At 41.2% G+C, this 19,150-nt stretch overlaps 1 protein-coding gene and 1 long non-coding RNA gene across 6 annotated transcripts in view; one reads left to right on the top strand and one right to left on the bottom strand.

The window, feature by feature from the left end:
• Window positions 1–5,388, top strand: part of LOC130369228 (uncharacterized) — a 30,886-nt gene extending 25,498 nt beyond the window's left edge. For both annotated transcript variants that reach the window (XR_008892700.1, XR_008892701.1), the window contains one exon: window positions 3,435–5,388. This is a non-coding gene — a long non-coding RNA (uncharacterized LOC130369228). The remainder of the gene's footprint in view (window positions 1–3,434) is intronic.
• A 1-nt stretch (window position 5,389) lies between these two features.
• The window catches only part of LYZ (lysozyme), a 51,871-nt gene continuing 38,110 nt past the window's right edge, over window positions 5,390–19,150 (bottom strand). For 2 of the 4 annotated variants that reach the window (XM_056574188.1, XM_056574189.1), the window contains exons 3-5: window positions 9,596–9,760; window positions 8,200–8,278; window positions 5,390–6,876 (exon numbers count right to left, since the gene is read on the bottom strand). In XM_056574188.1, coding sequence (XP_056430163.1) covers window positions 6,810–6,876; window positions 8,200–8,278; window positions 9,596–9,760 — 311 coding nt within the window. In that variant the 3' untranslated portion in view covers window positions 5,390–6,809. Of the gene's footprint in view, window positions 6,877–8,199; window positions 8,279–9,595; window positions 9,761–11,355; window positions 11,517–17,887; window positions 17,946–19,150 lie in introns of those variants that run through there. The other 2 variants (XM_056574186.1, XM_056574187.1) reach the window with 2 other exon arrangements.

Raw genomic sequence — 19,150 nt, 5'->3', positions numbered from 1 at the left:
CGGCCATTTATCTGATATCTGGTTGATGAACTGTTTGTTAATATACTATTTTCTGCCCTGTTCGTATTTGTATCCTGTTGATATATCTTGTTGTCTGGTAGTTTTCTGTTTTTGGCACATGACTGACTAGGTATATTATTTGTTTTTACGCCACTGCACTGTAGCGCAGGGAGGGACCGGCTCCGAGTTGTTGATTCACCGCTTAGGGTGTATGGGCAAGTAGGCTGGGAGAGTGTCACTAGGGATAGCTTAGGGTTCACTCTCACTGTCCACCCAGTCAGTCATGACAGCAGGCTAAGACAAATAGTGTGGGCAAGTTTAGTAATTGTTCACTTATAGGTTTATCTTTATTTTTGAGAGTGTCAAAAAATGGGCCCAGAAAGGGTCAAATTTCTATTGTAGAGAGTTGATTTATGTATTGTGTAAATATAGTTGGCATATAGATCAGATCCCTTCAAGATTAGGAAAGATCTTATTGCCAGTGGTTCAATATATAAGGCGAAGATATGGGGGGACAGAGGATAGCCTTGTCAGGCTCCTCTAGTCAACTGAAATCCTTTCAACTGAACACCATTTACCAAAACTGCTGCCTTGGGGGAATCATACAGAATTCCTATCGATTTCATAAAGTCTTCACCAAACCCATATCCCCTCATTACTGTCCAGACGTAGGACCACTCCACCCTTGACGGTGGTGGAGGGGTTTGGATGTCGGGGACAGGGGACAGAATATCACTCTTTGCAGATGATATTTTGCTGTATATTCGGAATACGCAGCAGGCGTTAGAGGAGATTATAGAGGAAATAGAGGAATTTGGGAACAAATCGGGATTGAGTATGAACTGGAATAAAACTGTACTGATGCCACTAGATAAAAAAATAACCCATGAGCGACTCAAGATAGTAGGAGAAACATTTAAGTACTTGGGTATAAATGTAGGAAGACAAGTCTCAAAATATCCAGAATTTAATGTTTGGCCCATTCTGAGGAAGGTAAAAGCAAAAGTTAAAATCTGGATAGGTTTACCACATAGTATGGCAGACAGGATTGGTTTATTATAGATGATAATCCTGCCCCAGATCTTGTTTGTAGTTACCAATATCCCGGTATGGCTAGGAGAACGAATGTTTAAGGAGATTGAAATTATGGAAAAAGAGTTGGTTTGGAAAGGGAAAAAACTAAGAATCAAATTAGGACACTTATGTAGGGAAATGAAGAACGGAGGACTAGCGGTTCCAGACTTCAGATTATATTACATAGCAGCACAGTTGAGGTACGTAAAAAAGTGGAAGGAAACAGATTCCTTCACCAAAATGGTAAAGGGGAAAAAAGGAGGTGTGTGAGGACATGGAAGAATTTTTAGATTCTAGGCTGGGTGGAAAGGAACCAATAGCGGAGATGGTGGATAAGGTTTGGGCACAAATGAAAAAAAGTAATGAAGGTGAAAGGCTCCTTAGATTGCACAAGATTATTTAACAACACAAAATTTAAGGAATTTGAGGGACAGGAGTGGAGATTTTGGGATAAATATAATTTAAAATATGTTTCAAAATTTTTTGAAGGGGAGAAACTCAGACCATTTGAGGAGCTCAGTGCACACTATAAAATCCCTAATAGTATGATGTCACTATTTAGATATGCACAGTTAAGGGAGGCAGTGAAAAAAAATAGATAAGAGAGGAGTTAAGAATTTATGAGTTTGATAATGAAGGTTTTAAGAGGAGACACGAATAAACAAATAATTTCTTAGATATATGAAATAATGGTGGATGTTAAAAATCAGGGAGTGGGGCACTTTAGTATAAAGAAGTGGGAAAGGGATATAGGACAAGTAACAGAGAGGGAATGGAGGGTGATCTGGGAAGAGAACATCAGTATTGATAAAAATAGTTCACATAGGATAACTTTTTTTTTTTAATAATACACAGGTTATATTATACACCACAGCTTTTGGGAAAAATAGATAAATCTAAAAAATATAAGTGCCCAAGATGTGAGAGGGAAGGTACTAGTTTCTTCATATGTATTATAAGTGTCCTGTGATTAAGGAATTCAGGTTGAAAGTGATAAAGATGATGGAGGAAAGGTTAGAGATGGAGGAGGGAGATAAATTGATAACTTGGCTATTAGGGGGAGGAAGAACGGAAGGAAGAAAGATGGATAAGATTCTAAGAGGAAAAGTGCAATTTGTAACCAGACTATTGGTGGCAAGAAATTGGATGTCTAAAGAAGTGCCAAATATTGAGGAATTTAATGCCACAATATGTAAGATGATAAACTTTGAGTTTTTTTGGGCAGTTAAGGTTGGATGTCTGTCAAGATTTCATGCAATTTGGGATAAGTGGATCAAAGGTATGATGGAGAGAGAGATTGATCTTGGTGGATAATCTTAGATAAGTGTTTTTTTTTTCTACTCTCCCTTCTGCCATGGGGTGGGGTGATCTATGATGGTAGATTTGTAAAGGGAAGGTGCTCTGTCCGACCAAGGTTAACAATTCTAAGATTAAGAGGGGTAATTATTAAATCTTTTTTTCTGTGTGTTTTCTTCTTCTCCTTTTCATTCCCTTATCCCTCTTCTTTTGCTTTTTTTCTTGTTTCTGTCTCCTTTTCCCTCTTACCCTCAGCTCCCCTTTTTCCCCATGATAAAATTGTGAGATTGAGGACCCTACCACTGGATTAAGTGAATGAATAAGAGAATGAGTAATCTCCTTATCAATTTTTAAAGGGGGGAAGAGAAGGAAGGGAAAAAAAGAGAAGGGGTTGTGAAATAGTTGTTTAAAGTACTCCACGAAAATTGTTGATCCTGGAGGGTGTGTAATAAACGCATCATCAGTGGAGCACAGATAGTCAGGGAGGAGGGGGGTGTGAAGACGCAGCACTCCTTGCTGGCAAGGGGAGAAGGTTAATAACGTAAAAATAATTAATAAATGGAAAAGATTTAAAAAATAGAGATGTAAAGATAAGTGAATGGATGGGAGAGAGAGAGAGTGAATAAACAAATGAGACGAAGAAAAAATGTGGTGGTGGGGCCCAGTCTGCAAGTTGGAGTTGGGGGGGTCGAACATAGCATTACTGGTTTTATTTTCTTTTGATTTATTTTGGATATTTATACGGTGATTTCATTAGGGATGTGATGTGGGAGGAGGAGGAGAGGAGAGGTATTATTCAAATTGGTATGTGGGTGATGTGGGTTGGGCAGGGCACTGGAACCGGATTTGAGAAATGCATAGGGGAGGGAGGAGGGTTAAGGGGAAAAAAAACAAAAAACTTTTTGTAATATTGAAGGCTTAAAGTATGTAAATATTTAATTGAAAAAAATAAAAATCCCATAACGTGAATACTTGCTTTTGTAAATTTTTGGGAAAAATCCTTAAAAAATAAATGTATTGAAATATTTAATGTGGTGAACACCTTGTTTTGTATCATCCGTCAGATGCGCCCCAGAGAGACACAAGACAGCGGGTTGATAGGGCTTGAGCACCTGCAGAATGGAGAGCCGGTTAGTGGGATCATTAAGGCCCCACACATTCCATGCCACTATGTGTAAATCAGTAGCCATTGGAGAGGACAGTAAAATAAATGAAACAGGAATAGGAGAGACACATAGGCAAACGGCCAGTCAGAACAGGTCCCAACAGCAACATGGACAGAAGAATGATTGCACGACCTGGAGGAAGGACAAAAAACAAGACATACACCCCAAACAAACAACATAGACACAGATGTTGCAACTTGCAACACGAGGGGCAAAGAAATTGCCCATAAACCAAAAGCATGTAGCATACAAATAAACATTCTTCCCATCAATAGTGCAAGTACAATCCCGGTAGAAGAAAAACATAAGATAGGCATCTGGCATAATGCTATAAAAACCATAGAACAACACCCCAGGGGATAAAGAAAATAGGAGATGAGTCCCCTCAATCATATAGGGATATAAAGATTACTTCACTAAACAATGAAAATTGAAGTGAGAAAATGGAAAAAAAAGGCCATGAGGCCATGGGAGAGGAGTACATTCAAGAGAGCTTCTTGCAGCAGAGTGAGGCAAGTCTGGGAGAGGCAATTGTAGCAACCAGTGTGCCCACCACATCGATAGGAGACATCCTCAGCAGAACAAGTCACGAAACATTGTTGGCAAGCCAGCCAAATCTGCACCTCATGAGTGTCCAGCCAGTCTGCAGCAGCCATAGAGGTATCAAACAAGTGAGTAGGGCTCAGGGCCACGACCCTCAGTCTGGCCGGATAAAGCATGGAGTAGATAACATTGAGGGCACGTAAATGTCTCTTGACATACATATATTTAGCTCTCTTCTTTTGGACCTCAGCAGAAAAGCTCCATATCCCGAGCTTTACATAGAATGATGTCTCTATCCTTATAATGCAGTATGCGATTAAGCACATTTCTTGGTGGAGCCCCCAGCGGGAGAGGTCTAGTGAGCACCCTATGTGCCCATTCCACTGCAAAGGGGGGCGTCATAGTCTCTCTTCCAAAAGTGGTAAGAAGCCAGCTCTCAAAGTACTCTCCAGGGTTGCGGCCCTCCACCTTCTCTGCCCCCCCCCGCCCCCACAAGGCGCACATTATTTCACCGCAGGCAATTTTCCATATCATCTGATCAGCCAATGCGGTTAGATTAGTAATCACAGGGTGCATATCACGCTTCAGGGGGGACCTGATGCTCCAAATCTTTCCTCCACCGCCCCAATCCACTAACTTTCTGCATATCATGGCGTAACAGGTTAATGTCCTCACGCATGCCACCAATGAGAAGCTTCATATCGGCATTCTCCTTAGAAAAAGCCAACATCACATCTTTAAGTGTAGGTTCAGGGGCAGCAGGGTGAATATCAATGTCCCTATGTGATTGAGGCCCCACAGTAGCCGAGGAAGGGTTAAGGCCAGAGGAAGCAAGGCCCTGCAGTACTGAAACCAGTGGGAGAGCTTGTAGCAGCCGCAACAAGCGCTCCAGCATCTGCAGAGTTAAGTCCAGGTTGCGCTGTGCTCACTGACTGGCCCAGCAAGTTGGAGGGCCCTGAGGCCGTGGAGGAAGCCTGTTCCCGCTGGCAGTCACTCTGCCCCTGCATCGCTGACATCGCTCCAGTCGTCAGCAGCAGCCCGATCTAGCTCAGGGAGCTCCGTGACCAGGGAGAAGCGTTGGAGCCGCTCAGCCATACCAGCCATCTCGGCACAAGATGGCGCCTGCTCACCATGCGGCCCGGTCCTGCCGCCTCCCTGCGCCTTGGTCACTTTGTTCCTGTTACCCCGCCCGGCCATCTCGCACCCCACTGCTCCAGGGGAGGTACGGCAGCACAAATTGGGGTCTAGGACTTAAAGAGAAACTGACAGATGGACTAACTCCACTTATCTAAATATATAGGTGGTTGGGGGGGGGGGTGATCCTGAGTAAATTGATCAACCCAGTTAGCCATTCCGAATATAGCACAATCTTGCATTAAACTATTAACTGTACCAGGGGTGGGTATCATGACTTCCTGCACCTCTGATGACATGCCCTAGGTCCCGTTTGTGCCACAGTACTTATCAAGGAGAAGATCAATATTAATGAGTGGGGCCACGTGAACATGACTCAGGGGATGGTGTCATAGGTGCAGATAGTCTTCAAACCGGCCTCATGTCCAGTTAAGAGTTCATTTGCATATTGCAAGCTTTTGCTATATCTTGTGAACTGCAGAATGGATTGGGATAAGGAATATATCGTTTTACTCAGGATCAGCCACACTAACCACCTGTATATCAGGTTAGTAGGGTTGATCTATCAGTCAATTTCCCTTGAAATGGGGGGGAAGACAAATACTTCATGGTAGGTCTATACTTAGCAAAACCTTTACCTATTGTTTTCTCAGAGTCCTGCCACATTGTTTTTTTAATAGTAATACACTGGATTCTCACTGTCTTGGTGCATATACTTTTGGATAGTTTCATTAATAGTATTTTTCAGACATAAACAACATTATTGCTGTGTTTTACCCAGCGGGCCATATACTCACTTTAAGTCAATAGGCAAAAAGAAACACACTAGATAGTGTGCTTTTTTTCTTTGTTTTATTTTTTGTTCCATAGCGTTGTGTTTTTTGTTTGTTTTTTAAAAAGCAAAATGTTCTAGCTTTTAAAAAATGCATAAAGCTCTATGTGCCTTTTATAAGCAGCAAAAGAAACAAATGCAACAAAAAGTGAATCTAAAGCATCACATGTCAAGTCTTACTCTCCATATGCTAATCTGCAGCCTGTTCTCTGCTTTGCTAAAAAGAAAAAGTGACCAGCTCACCCATGTAATACGGTCTTCAGCCAAGCATGGAGTGGGCCTTGGCTGACAGGCCGTGGTAGCACAAGAAAAAGAAATTAATTCAGCTTTGGTCGGAAGCAAAATAGTGTTCTTTTTATTTTTATATGTTGCATAAAAACATAGCAAGGCATAGACTAAAGGCTATACACCAGACAGTAAATAAGCAGATCTCAGAAAAGGGCCATTGTAGCAGGCAATATTTTGAGCTGAATATATCTGTAATTACTTTATTATGACTGAAGACCAACTTACAAAACGTGTCTACTCCTATTGCTTATACCATGTGTTTACTTTAAATAGAGGTTATCATATTGTAAAAGAATTCTCCAAACACATATTTATAGCAGGTTAGACCATAGTTTACTGCTTAAATGTACAGTTAATTGTGATTTTAGGCTCTTGTTAATTAAATATGATTATACAGTTTTAAGCTTCAGTTATTGATTATAAAGTGTTTTGCGCAAAAGCAGTGCAAAAATAAAGGCTGGTATAAATTCTAAGAATTAAAGTTTGCAGCCTCTAGTCCATTCAGACAAGTCTCTGCCCTTGCAGTGGTTTCTCCATGCAACCCTAAAAGAAAGATATTTTCATGAATGTCAGTATGAGCTGCAGCTTTATTGTATGCATATTATATCTTAGATGGTAAAGAAGATTTTCCAGGGATGAGGCCATGGGGGTTGGGGAAACACGTGCCCATCCTCTGCTTGGTGGTTGCCATCCTCTTGCAGTGGCGACTGCACCATCCTGGACAAGGTGCAGTTGCTGGTCGCTTACATGCAGAGGCTAGCAGCGGAGATGCTAGGGGTTCGAAGCATGGGGGAGGGGGGGGGGGTCCACAGGATGTGTATGGAGGGGGCATGAGGGGGGAACAGGGTGTATATGGAGGCAGCAGGATACCTACTGTTTGGTGAACAGGTGCAGGCCATTAAATATCTAGCTGCACCACTAGAGCCATTCAGGCCAGTGTGAAATCTTTTTGGAGCCAGAGAAAGCCTAACATTTCATTTGCCAGGCTTCATTTTTTTGGCCCCAGGGCACATGCTGCGTGCAGACAGAAGCCTGGAAAATCCAATGCTAGGCATATGCCTGTAAACCTCTGTGTAAGCCGTGCAGGTGTAAGCAAGCTATGCTTAGGAAGCCAGACATTTGATTTTCAAGGCTTTTGCCTGAGCCCAGCGTGCGCCCTGAGGTCAAAGGGCATCTTCAAAGGCACAGTTTGCTATTACTGTTGAAATATGTTTATAGTGAAACCTCTTTAAGAAGACTACCCAAAATTGCACAAAAAGTGGTCTTCTAAGGGGACGTCTTCTAAAAGAACGCATAATAAATGGTGGCACTGACAATCTGTTGCAGGAAATCCGCTTTGGATAAGGGTGTGGTCTTCTCAAAGAGGTAGCTTTTGGAGAGTTTTTACCGTTTATGATTTAATCTGAACATAAAATGGGTACTCTGCCCCTAGACATCTTATCCTTTATCGTTTAGAGCGTCGGGTTCAGCGCCAGTGGCTCATGACGTCACGGCTGCGTCCCACTCGGGATGTCATGCCACGCCCCCTCAATGCAAGTCTATGGGAGGGGGCGTGATGGCCGTCACGCCCCCTCCCATAAACTTGCATTGAGGGGGCATGGTTGTGATGTCACGAACCTCGGCCCTGCATCACCAGTCATCCGGCACGAAGCGAAGTTAGCTCCGTGCACCGGATGTCTGGGGTGCCACAGCCGAGATCATGGTGGTCCCCAGTGGTAGGACGCCCACCATCAGACATCTTATCCCCTATCCTTTGGATAGGGGATAAGATGTCTAAGGGCGGAGTACCCCTTTAAGCAAAGCTTGTCGCCAAGAAGACACAATCATTTTTATTTCTAGAAATAGTGTTCTGCACTTTATACTCACCATGCATTCATACCATTGGGATCACTCACAACACGCTTTGCACATTTCACAGATTCAGTTATATCATCTGACAGCAATGCTGTGGAATAGTATGAACATTAGAATTTGCAATTACATTATGCTGTAACATTTCCAAACCATCTTAATTTGCATTTTTGTTTATCTGCAAATTATTGCCCAATACATTTGTATGGTTCCTAACATTATGGTGTTATAGGTAACCAAAATGTACTCAAATACATGTATTGCAAGTTATTGTAGGAGTTATTTTTTATATTTATTTATTTTTTAATAAATGAATAAATTGTAATGTGTGTTATCTATATATATATATATATATATATATATATATATATATATATATATATATATATATATATATATAACTCAACGTGTGTGTGTGTATGTATGTGTGTATGTTCCAGCATCACGTCCAAACGGCTAAAGATATTAACATGAAACTTGGCACACATGTTCCTTATATGTCTACAACAAACATAGGATAGGTGATTTAACCCTTACTCACCCCCATTTGCCAGGGTCGGGGGTTTTGGTTTAAAGTCCCATACAAGTCAATGGGAAATATATGTTACTGCATAACTTCCAAACGGCTGGAGATATTTCGATAATACTTGGTCACATGTTACCTATATGTCCACTTAAAATATAGGATAGTTAATCCTTAACTACCCCCATTTGTGAGGGTCGGGGTTTTTGTTTAAAGTCCCATGCAAATCAATGGGAAATGTATGTTCCCTCATAACTTCCGTACGGCTGGAGATATTTCAATAATACCTTGTACACATATTACGGGTCGGGATAGGAGGTCAGGATACGAGGTCGGGATAGGAGGACGGGGTAGGAGGTCAGGATAGGAGGACGGGATAGGAGGTCGGGATGGGAGGACGGGATGGGAGGACGGTATAGGAGGTCGGGATAGGAGGTCGGGATAGGAGGACGGGATAGGAGGACGGGATAGGAGGTCGGGATAGGAGGTCGATATAGGGGGACGGGATAGGAGGAGGGGATAGGAGGACGGAATAGGAGGTCAGGATAGGAGGACGGGATAGGAGGTCGGAATAAGAGGTCGGGATAGGAGGTCGAGATAGGAGGACGGGATAGGAGGTAAGGATAGGAGGTCGAGATAGGAGGTCGAGATAGAAGGTCGAGATATGAGGACGGGATAGGAGGTCGGGATAGGAGGCCGGGATAGGAGGTTGAGATAGTTGGTCGACCTCCTATCTCGACCATTGTGAGAGCTGATGTATGTATATGATGTAAGTCCTACAAAAATTATTCTGATCTCTTTTAATTCCCTTACTATATAATATTATAATCAATGTCATATTATATTTAGAAACAAGAAAACAAATAAGTTGTCTTATACATTTCTTACCTTGGCAGTTGATGTTGCAAGCATTGTGAGGTCTGGGGGTCTTGAAATCATTACACCACCATCGACTGTTTATTTGGAGAATGCCATAATCAGTACTGTTGTCGCCTGGGTTGAAGTTTTTGCTGGCTGTGTTGAAGGAGCTCTCATAGAATGCAGTGCAAACCCCTGTGGGGATTTTAGTTTCAAGAACAATATCAGAACTATTGAGATCCTAACAACCACATTATGGCCCTGATTTACTAAAAGTGGAGTGTAGTTTTCTTTGTGGGTTTTGATACCCTACAATTTTTTTCCCCACGGTATTTACTAAGGTTTTTTTGCTTTACATTTTGCTTTTTTTTTTTTTTTTATTTTATTTTTTTTTTTAAACACATGCTCTGATCTGTCGGGTTTTCCTCAGTTCAAATCCACCACATTTTCTGTGGAAACTTTAGTAAAAATGGCAGGACAACGCCCCTTTTTCGGCGACCACGCCCACTTTCCCAATGGCCACACCCTTTTTGGGGGTTTTCTTAGTAAAATGGAGAGTTAGTCAGGTTTTTTCAAATCTGGTGCAAATTCTGGCACAAGCAATCTGTCGCACAACCCGACAAAACATGGCAGGTTTACAATAGTAAATCAGGGAATATATGTAGCCTTTTTATTTTTGTGAAATAAGAAAATGAGATAAAATGAGATTGAGAATAAAATAAAAAATTTAGCTATTGTATAAAGGCTATTCCAGGTATACAAAATGTTTTATAACAAAGTGGGGCTGCCATTGCAACAACACTTTGGATACTTCCTCTTTCATTCCTGCAGAAAATGCCCACATAGCCAATCACTGGCTAAGGCGGGCATTCCCTACATTATTTAAAGGGAATCTGTCAGCTGTAGGCATTTGAGCAGCTGGGCTCCGCCTTCTTTACACTTGGCTAAGAAATAAAAAGTAAATTGTCTGCAGCTCTTAGCAACAAATACAGTTGTTAAAGTGGATAAGCACTTTAAAAATGTATTTTTAACTGTATTCTTAAAAATAGTCTAGTATGTACTTGGTCTGATCGTTCGTGTAAACGATCCAAAGGAACATGTATATAATGACCAATGCCATGCTAAAACTAGTAATAATGAGAGGGCTGTTTCCTGCCATTATTAAATCATCCTGCGGGCACTATTACTAATGTGGGAATTCTCCAGACATCATTTATAAAAAGGCACTCTGCTGGCAAAAGCTATAAAACATATTTTATCTTTTGCCCCTTCATTCCCCAGCTGGCTATCCTACTCCTACCAACTCACTCCAGTGTAGATGTGAAAATGAACAAAAATAAAAACATCAGTGCTCCAATAGTATACCACCAAATAAACAGTTCAGGGTAAGAATCAGCTATGTGGTGGAAATGTGTATAGTGCACAAATGATTTATTCCTGGCTTGATTCCTGGATCTAGATGAAGGGTCCAATTTAGTGTGTTTTTGGAGGCTGACATGGCATACAAAGAAAATGCATTGCTACAGTTATTCAAAGGAAATAAAGCTGTATTATACATGTATTAAACATTCATACTTCATTACAACATGCAGCTACTATGCTATTTGGGGCTTAAAAATCCCCTTCTCCAGAAACATGTATTTAGGAGACAAAAAGGGCCTTGACTGGCATTGAAATGTAGAAAAAACTGTTATATTTATAGTATTTATTGTAACAGAATATATACAATATAGTTCTATGTACCAGAACAACTAAACAAAAACTCAATCATGGAATGTATGTATACTTACAATTTGGTAGACTGTAACCTTTGAAGCCATCAAGTCCTTTACTTTTCATGTCCCTTGCAAGTTCACATTTTTCAAACTTTTTTCCATTTGCAAATGCAAGTATAACAAGGAGCCCTTCAAATATATGTATTTGCCTATTCATAGTCACGATTACAGACTGCCTGCCAGTTAGATAAAATGTCCTTTATATATAGGCGCAATATGATGCAACTTCCTCCTTCACACATTGTAAACTTAATATGATACAACTTCCTCCTTCCACACATTGTAAACTAAAAGGTACTGACATGAAAAAATATCATATTGCGTCTAGTTCCTCCACTTCATCCAGTCTGAGTGGCATGGGAATTACCCATGAACATGCTTTTGTCTTAAAGGGGTACTCCGGCGCTAAGACATGTTATCCCCTATCCAAAGGATAGGGGATAAGGTGCCTGATCGTGGGGGTCCCGCTGCCCGTGATCTTTCACGCAGCAACCTTTTACCATCAGCCCCCAAAGCATGTTCGCTCCGGGTCTGATGACTGCCGATCACGGGGCCGGAGTATTGTGACGTCACAGAAGGAGAAGTCCAGCGCTAGGTGCAGCAAGATCAGATATTTATTGTAGGATCAAAGATACAGGTAATGCATCAAGACAAGCAGCCAACGCGTTTCGGACCTCTAAGGGTCTTTAGTCATGGCATAACAAACAAGAGTAAAATCTGAGTTTAAATACTTTACAAGCTAAGTCACATGTATCATGACATCATCATCCAAATTGAGACACTTGGAAAACCTGGAAAAACCATATAGCTAGTTCAGGAGAGCATTCTATATCGTTATAAGAATAGTATATATAAGTGAACAGGCATATATTTGCAAATTAATATATCATAAATATATCAAAAATATTGAATGTATTAGAATTCAAGAAAGGAGCACAGAGACGGGGGATTAAAGAGAATGATCTAATATGTTAACACTAGAGCGTGTCTCAAATTCACACCATTCGGTTCCCTTTTGTTCAACACAAAGATCCAATAGGCTGAACAACTTTCGTTTTAGGTGTCGGCCTCTGGCTCCATTCTGAACTCTTTCAATAGCACTGACACATAATGTAGATACGTCCCCATCATGACAATTTCTAAAATGTCGGGACAGTGCTGAAAGATTAAACTGATCGCTCCTAGCGTCTGAGATGTGACGTCGAATGCACGTTTTTAGAGCATTAGAGGTACACCCTACATATTGGCAAAGGCATACATTGCAGACAGCAAGGTAAACAACCAAGGTGCTATTACAATTAATATAAGTTTTATTAAAGTACCTTTTGCCCGTGCTGTATGACGTGAAGGAATTTGAAACTGTTATATGAGAGCATTTGATGCACTGTTTATGAACACATCTCCAAGTGCCAGGAGAATGAAGCCAGGTAGGATTGGTATATTTTTTATTATTGTTTTCATCGAAAAATAAACTAGGGGATAATGTGGAACCAAGGGATGGACCCCGTTTTGATACCACGCTAATGGAAGATTTATCAACTAAATTTAGAGCAGGATCGTTTTCAAGTATAGGTAAATGTTTTTGTAATATATGTTTAATGGCATAAAATTGTTTGTTGTAGTTGGTACTAAAAACAGGTAATTTTGACTTATGGTTTGTGTTATTAGAGAAGGAAAAAGACTGACGGTTGCTATTAGTAATGAGTTTGTCTTGTGTTAGAGTCTTGGCTCTATTGTAAGCTGTCCATACGCTTTTCTCATTATATCCCCTAGCTTTTAATCTATCATGTAAGTTTACAGTACAGAGACATTTTATTTTGTGTAAAGACTTTGGGGAAGGTGTGTCTTTGGGGGTTGTTGAGCACAATTCTAATTTTGATGTTTGCACTGATTTCCATGCTCAATACAACACTTTATTATTGCATTCTCTCAGTGTGGAAGCTAGTCATTTACAAGTTGTTCATGTACCTTTCCGTATTCCTAACCCAAGATTCTATCCACTGGTTTCGAGAACACCTGCTTTAGACAGGTTTCAAGAACTAGTTGAGAGAGATCTAGTGAATTTGTATCAGCGAACAAACAAAATTACAACACACAGTAACCTTGACTCAGGTGAACAAACCGCTCTCCAGGATATTAAAAATAACAGAGACCTTGTCGTGCGAAATGCCGACAAGGGGGGAGCGGTTGTTCTTATGAATGCAGGGCTCTACTTGAAATTAAATACAGATTTGCTCAATGATATATCCACCTACAGAAAACTTACAGTCAATCCAAACAGGTCATGTCAATCCGCCCTAAAAATGCTTTTACAGGAAGGATTTACCATGGGGCTTTTAGACATTAAATTGAAAGAATATCTGTATGTGGACAATCCTGTCACCCCAGTCTTCCACTCCCTCCCCAAGTTGCATAAAGGGGTTTTTCCACCTCCCCTCCGCCCTATTGTGGCAGGTATAGGGTCACTTGGGGACATATTGGGAGACTGGGTTTACTTTCTTCAACCTTTAACAAAAGTCACCCCCTCTTTTCTTAGGGATACCAAAGAGGTCTTGGAAATTATTGATAAGATGCAATGGTCGAACAATTTTTCATGGGCTACGTGTGATGTCACTGCTCTGTATCCCTCCATACCACAAAAACTAGGATTATTAGCTTTTTCCCAACATCTGAATTCATATAGTAATTACTCCCCTGATCTGAAGGAATTCATCATCATGGCCACAGAATTTCTTTTGTCTCATAATTATTTTATGTTTAATGGTGATTACTTCCTTCAGATCAGGGGAGCTTCAATGGGGGCTAAATATTCACCCTCTTTTGCTAATATCTATATGATTTTCTGGGAAAATGTTAATTTTTTTCTGACAATAATCCATTTTTTTCGTCAATTAAATATTTTGGTAGATACATAGATGATCTTGTTGTGGTTTGGAGGGATACAGAGGACCGTTTTCTTGATTTTGACTCATACATTAATAACAACAGTCTCAATCTAAGGTTTACATCCCAATTTTCCCACTCCAGTATTTCATTTTTAGATGTCAAATTATGCACTCCTTCCTTGTATGGTGATATGGTATCCAACACTACTAAAGTAGTTGTGGAACCATATAGAAAAGAAACAGCAGGTAATAGCATTCTGCAGGTGAACTCATGTCATCCTAAACATGTGATTAATAACATACCATATGGTGAATGGGTTTGCCTCAGAAGGAATTGTTTCAGTAATTACATTTTTGAAAGAGAATCAAAAAACTTACATGATAGATTAAAAGCTAGGGCTATAATGAGAAAAACTTAAGGACAGCTTACAATAGAGCCAAGACTCTAACACAAGACAAACTCATTACTAATAGCAACCGTCAGTCTTTTTCCTTCTCTGATAACACAAACAATAAGTCAAAATTACCTGTTTTTAGTACCAACTACAACAAACAATTTTATGCCATTAAACATATATTACAAAAACATTTACCAATACTTGAAAACAATCCTGCTCTAAATTTAGTTGATAAATCTTCCATTAGGGTGATATCAAAACGGGGTCCATCCCTTGGTTCCACATTATCCCCTAGTTTATTTTTAGATGAAAACAATAATAAAAAATATACCAATCCTACCTGGCTTCATTCTCCTGGCACTTGGAGATGTGTTCATAAACAGTGCATCAAATGCTCTCATATAACAGTTTCAAATTCCTTCACGTCCTACAGCACGGGTAAAAGGTACTTTAGTAAAACTTATATTAATTGTAATACCACCTTGGTTGTTTACCTTGCTGCCTTCAATGTATGCCTTTGTCAATATGTAGGGTGTACCTCTAATGCTCTAAAAATGTGCATTAGACGTCACATCTCAGACGCTAGGCGCAATCAGTTTAATCTTTCAGCACTGTCCCGACATTTTAGAAATGGTCATGATGGGGACATATCCACATTATGTGTCAGTGCTATTGAAAGAGTTCAGAATGGAGCCAAAGGCGGAGACCTAAAACGAAAGTTGTTCAACCGAGAGTCCTATTGGATCTTTATGTTGAACACAAGGGAACCGAATGGTATGAATTTGAGACACAATCTACCGTTAACATATTAGATCATTCTCTTTAATCCCCTGAATTCTAATACATTCAATATTTTTTATATATTTTTGATATATTAATTTTCAAATACATGCCTGTTCGCTTACATATACTATTCTTATAACGATATAGAATGTTCTCCTGCACTAGCTATATGGTTTTTCCAGGTTTTCCAAGTGTCTCAATTTGGATGATGATGTAATTGACACAGCACCCCTGAGGAAGTTGTCGGCGGACAACGGAACGCGTGGGGTTTAAGGGGACACCCGCATGGTCACCTTCATCCATCGTTCCATATTGCCTTGTTTTCTCCTGTGTTTAGCATTTACAGACGTTTGGTGCAGGTTGTACATTTTTTATTGTCCAGGAGTATGGATGTATTACCAGATTGTATATATACTTAAGATTTATTGTCATTCAATAGGCTAGGTGGTTTAGTGCAATTACTACATTTGCGGGTGTCCTGGGAGGGGCTCATTTTTGTGGGTCCCCCCCCTGTTTGTGGAGGCCTTCGAGCCTTTTTAGGTGTTTTTAAATGTCCTTTTTTGAGTTGTCTTGTATCAATTTATATATGTAATAAAGATATTATGTTTTGTAGAATAAGCAGGTGTGCATCCATTATTGTATCTCTTTTTTCTTTTTTGTGTAGTGTCATGATACATGTGACTTAGCTTGTAAAGTTTTTAAACTCAGATTTGACTTTTGTTTGTTATGCCATGAATAAGGAACCTTAGAGGTCTGAAACCCATCGGCTGCTTGTCTTGATGCATTACCTGTATATTTGACCCTACAATAAATATCCGATCTTGCTGCACCTAGCGCTGGACTTCTTCTTTGCCATTGATCCAGTCCAGGGACGCTGCCAGCTTGTCCGTGCACAGGTGCTTGATGCAAGCAAGGAAGCGAGCTGTCTGCACACAGTGATTGTGACGTCACAGCTCCCTCCCCCCCCCCCTCCCCCGTGTGACATCACGCTCCGCCCCCTCAATGCAAGCCTATTTTAATTTACCAGGTGAGTGCGATCTTTTCTCTACTCAGTATCGTGCTATCTGTAGTGTCAGTTTGCACTGTTCTGTGCTTGTGGCACAGTGGGTCCACACCTGTGGGTTGTGTAAGGATTCCTCCTAGGGGATAGCTCTGGGATAGTCCTGGTCACTGCCACGGGACACGTTTCCTCTCAATAATCCGGCAGACAACAGTTCAGGATAAGAGTCTGGCACCTCGCCAGCTTTATTTACACAGGTTGCAGGCAAAAACAAAACATAACACAGGAACAAAATAAAGTCCTAGACCGTCTGGTCACTGACTACAACTCTCAGCATGCCCTGTCTAGTAACTGGTGAGCTACTCTCATCCAGTAAAACATATGACGCCTGCAACCTGTTTACTCACAGTTCACACTTCACTTGGGCCACTCACAGCTCCGGCTGTTTGCTTCCCCCAGCAGGGCCCGTGTCTCCCCCATATAGCGGCTTACCGTTTCCAAGGAAGAGCCCAGACTATTCTGTTTCATTTCCTTATATCTAGACTTCCCACATTTCTGCTGGCCTCATTAATTAGGCACCTGTTGAGCATCTCCGCTAGCTCAGCTAGGATAAACAACTGGGAAAAACACCCTTTCATTGCTCTCAAACCTGTCTCAATGCCACAGGTGTTACAATGTATCTAAAAAGTGAAGGCACCAAAAATGCACCAAAAACACCCTAGTTAGTTCCCCTCAAAATATTTTTGCAAATGTTCTGATATATATTTGTTGAGCAACTGACCTGTGGTTTACATTGAAGAGATTTCTGCATTTGGGTTTATTGCTAAATATGTTAAATAACCTATTGCTTAACATCTTGTGCAATTAAATATTACAACAGTTATTCAAGGAATATCTTATTTTTAAGAACAGTCAGATGCTGTTTGAATCATAGGGGGAATACTGAGACAGTTATGAATGTGGATAACAAATCACTCATAATAGTTGTAATTTGCAGTGACTAAATAAATCTAAAATACATTGAAATGCAAATTAAATATTGCGCCAAGCGTTATGGAATGCTCCCTTTTTGAAGCTTACCTAACCCTTTACCTGAATTTGAATAAAAATTTGACCCATGCAGATGCTTCACAAAATACATTCTACAAATTTAAGCTCAAATTATATTAAACTCATGTCTTCATATATATGCAAAAGTGTTTATAAGACACAATAACTGAAGGACTTGCAAAATGAGGGCCCAGCATATATAGAAAAAGGATTACATTTTCCAAAAACGTGAACATTCCCCCAAATTTTGTACTTTAGCACCTTTAGCAAAACCTCATTTTTGGTGGCATCTTTTTTTGCACTATATTTTTACTGAATAAAAGTTACTATACAGAGATCAACGGGGAAGATTTATCAAAACCTGTGGAGTGGAAGTTATGGTTCCGGCTGCTGTTCCGACAGCCAGAAGGGGTCCTTCCCCGAACACCTACCCTCCAGGGGTTCTGGAGACCTCGGGGGTCATAAGGGATCCGCAGTTTACCAGCCACCTCACCTGCAGCAGGAGTCGTGGAGCTCTGGAGGTCACGCGCCGCCTTGCTGACAGGGCTGGCATCTTCCCCAGCAGTGGCTGCAACAGGTCTCCCACCCACTGCCTGCACTCCTAAGGTACGCAGCAGGGATAGGAACAGGAGCAGCGGCAGACTGCCCTCCATTAAGCAGCCCCTGGACTGATAAGGGGCTGCCTTTCTGACATCATATGCTTCTGCCACGCTACATAGAGGAATGGGCATTTTCTCTGTGAGGTGAACTCACGTGACACCCCTGCAGCCACCTCCATCATTGCCCCAGTACAGAACTGTGCAGGCTGACTTAACACCCCAGAGTTGCTGAGAGCGTCCAGGGACTTCTCTCCTCTATTTTACAGCTGCAAGTGGATTCCATCTACATCCCCTGACCCAGCTTTTATGGACCGCTACCTAAGCAAAGGGTCCCAATGTGCGGGTCCCCCAGCTGTGGTGCCCCCCCCCCCACTATACCTATGCTAAAACCAGCCCCAGCTTCTACCTCAGTGTCCTCCAGGGGCGCACAGCTCCATTCTGTTGCTATGGATGTCGCTAGCAAGCAGCTGCTGTTCACCCCTGAGGAAGGTACCCAGACGCCACCTGTATCCATTCAGCTCCCTCCCTTGGTGGGTGCCTCGGAGGTCGCCTTTGCTTCCACCATGGATCTTCAAACCTTGGCGGCAACCTTAGTCAAGCTGATTACTACTACTATACAGACAACCCCTGAAAACACCATGTGCTCGATGTTAACACAACTGCAAGCAGATTTGGGTGCTCAATCGTCTGGATAAAGCAGAACATAGTGGTCTTGCTACCAGACTTTTGCCAAACTGAAACAGATCTCTGCTATGATAGTGAAAAACTGGAGAATCTGGAACAGATTGCGCCGTAACAATTTACGTATAGTGGGGATTAGCAAATCTCTCCCTCCTTCCGATCTGCAGGACTTTTGAGAGATTTACCCAAAGCTCTAGGGCTTATGCATAAATGTAGAGTGGAGAAAGCACATTGAGTGGTACGGCCTCATTCAGACCCCTCCCAGGCTCGGCAGGGCGAGGATTCGCATCACCAGCAGATCATATTCAAATTGCAGGATTACAATAATAAAGTGGAGCTCCTGAGGGCCTATAGGAAGTGATCCTCCTCACTCACATTCCCCAACAAGAAACTATTGCTTTTTGAGGACTTCTC

The sequence above is a fragment of the Hyla sarda genome, chromosome 4 (genome assembly GCF_029499605.1).
Source record: "Hyla sarda isolate aHylSar1 chromosome 4, aHylSar1.hap1, whole genome shotgun sequence".
Classification (NCBI taxonomy): Eukaryota; Metazoa; Chordata; class Amphibia; order Anura; family Hylidae; genus Hyla; species Hyla sarda.
The sequence above is the reverse complement of the archived record's forward strand: the minus strand, read 5'-3'. Positions and strand labels throughout refer to the sequence as shown.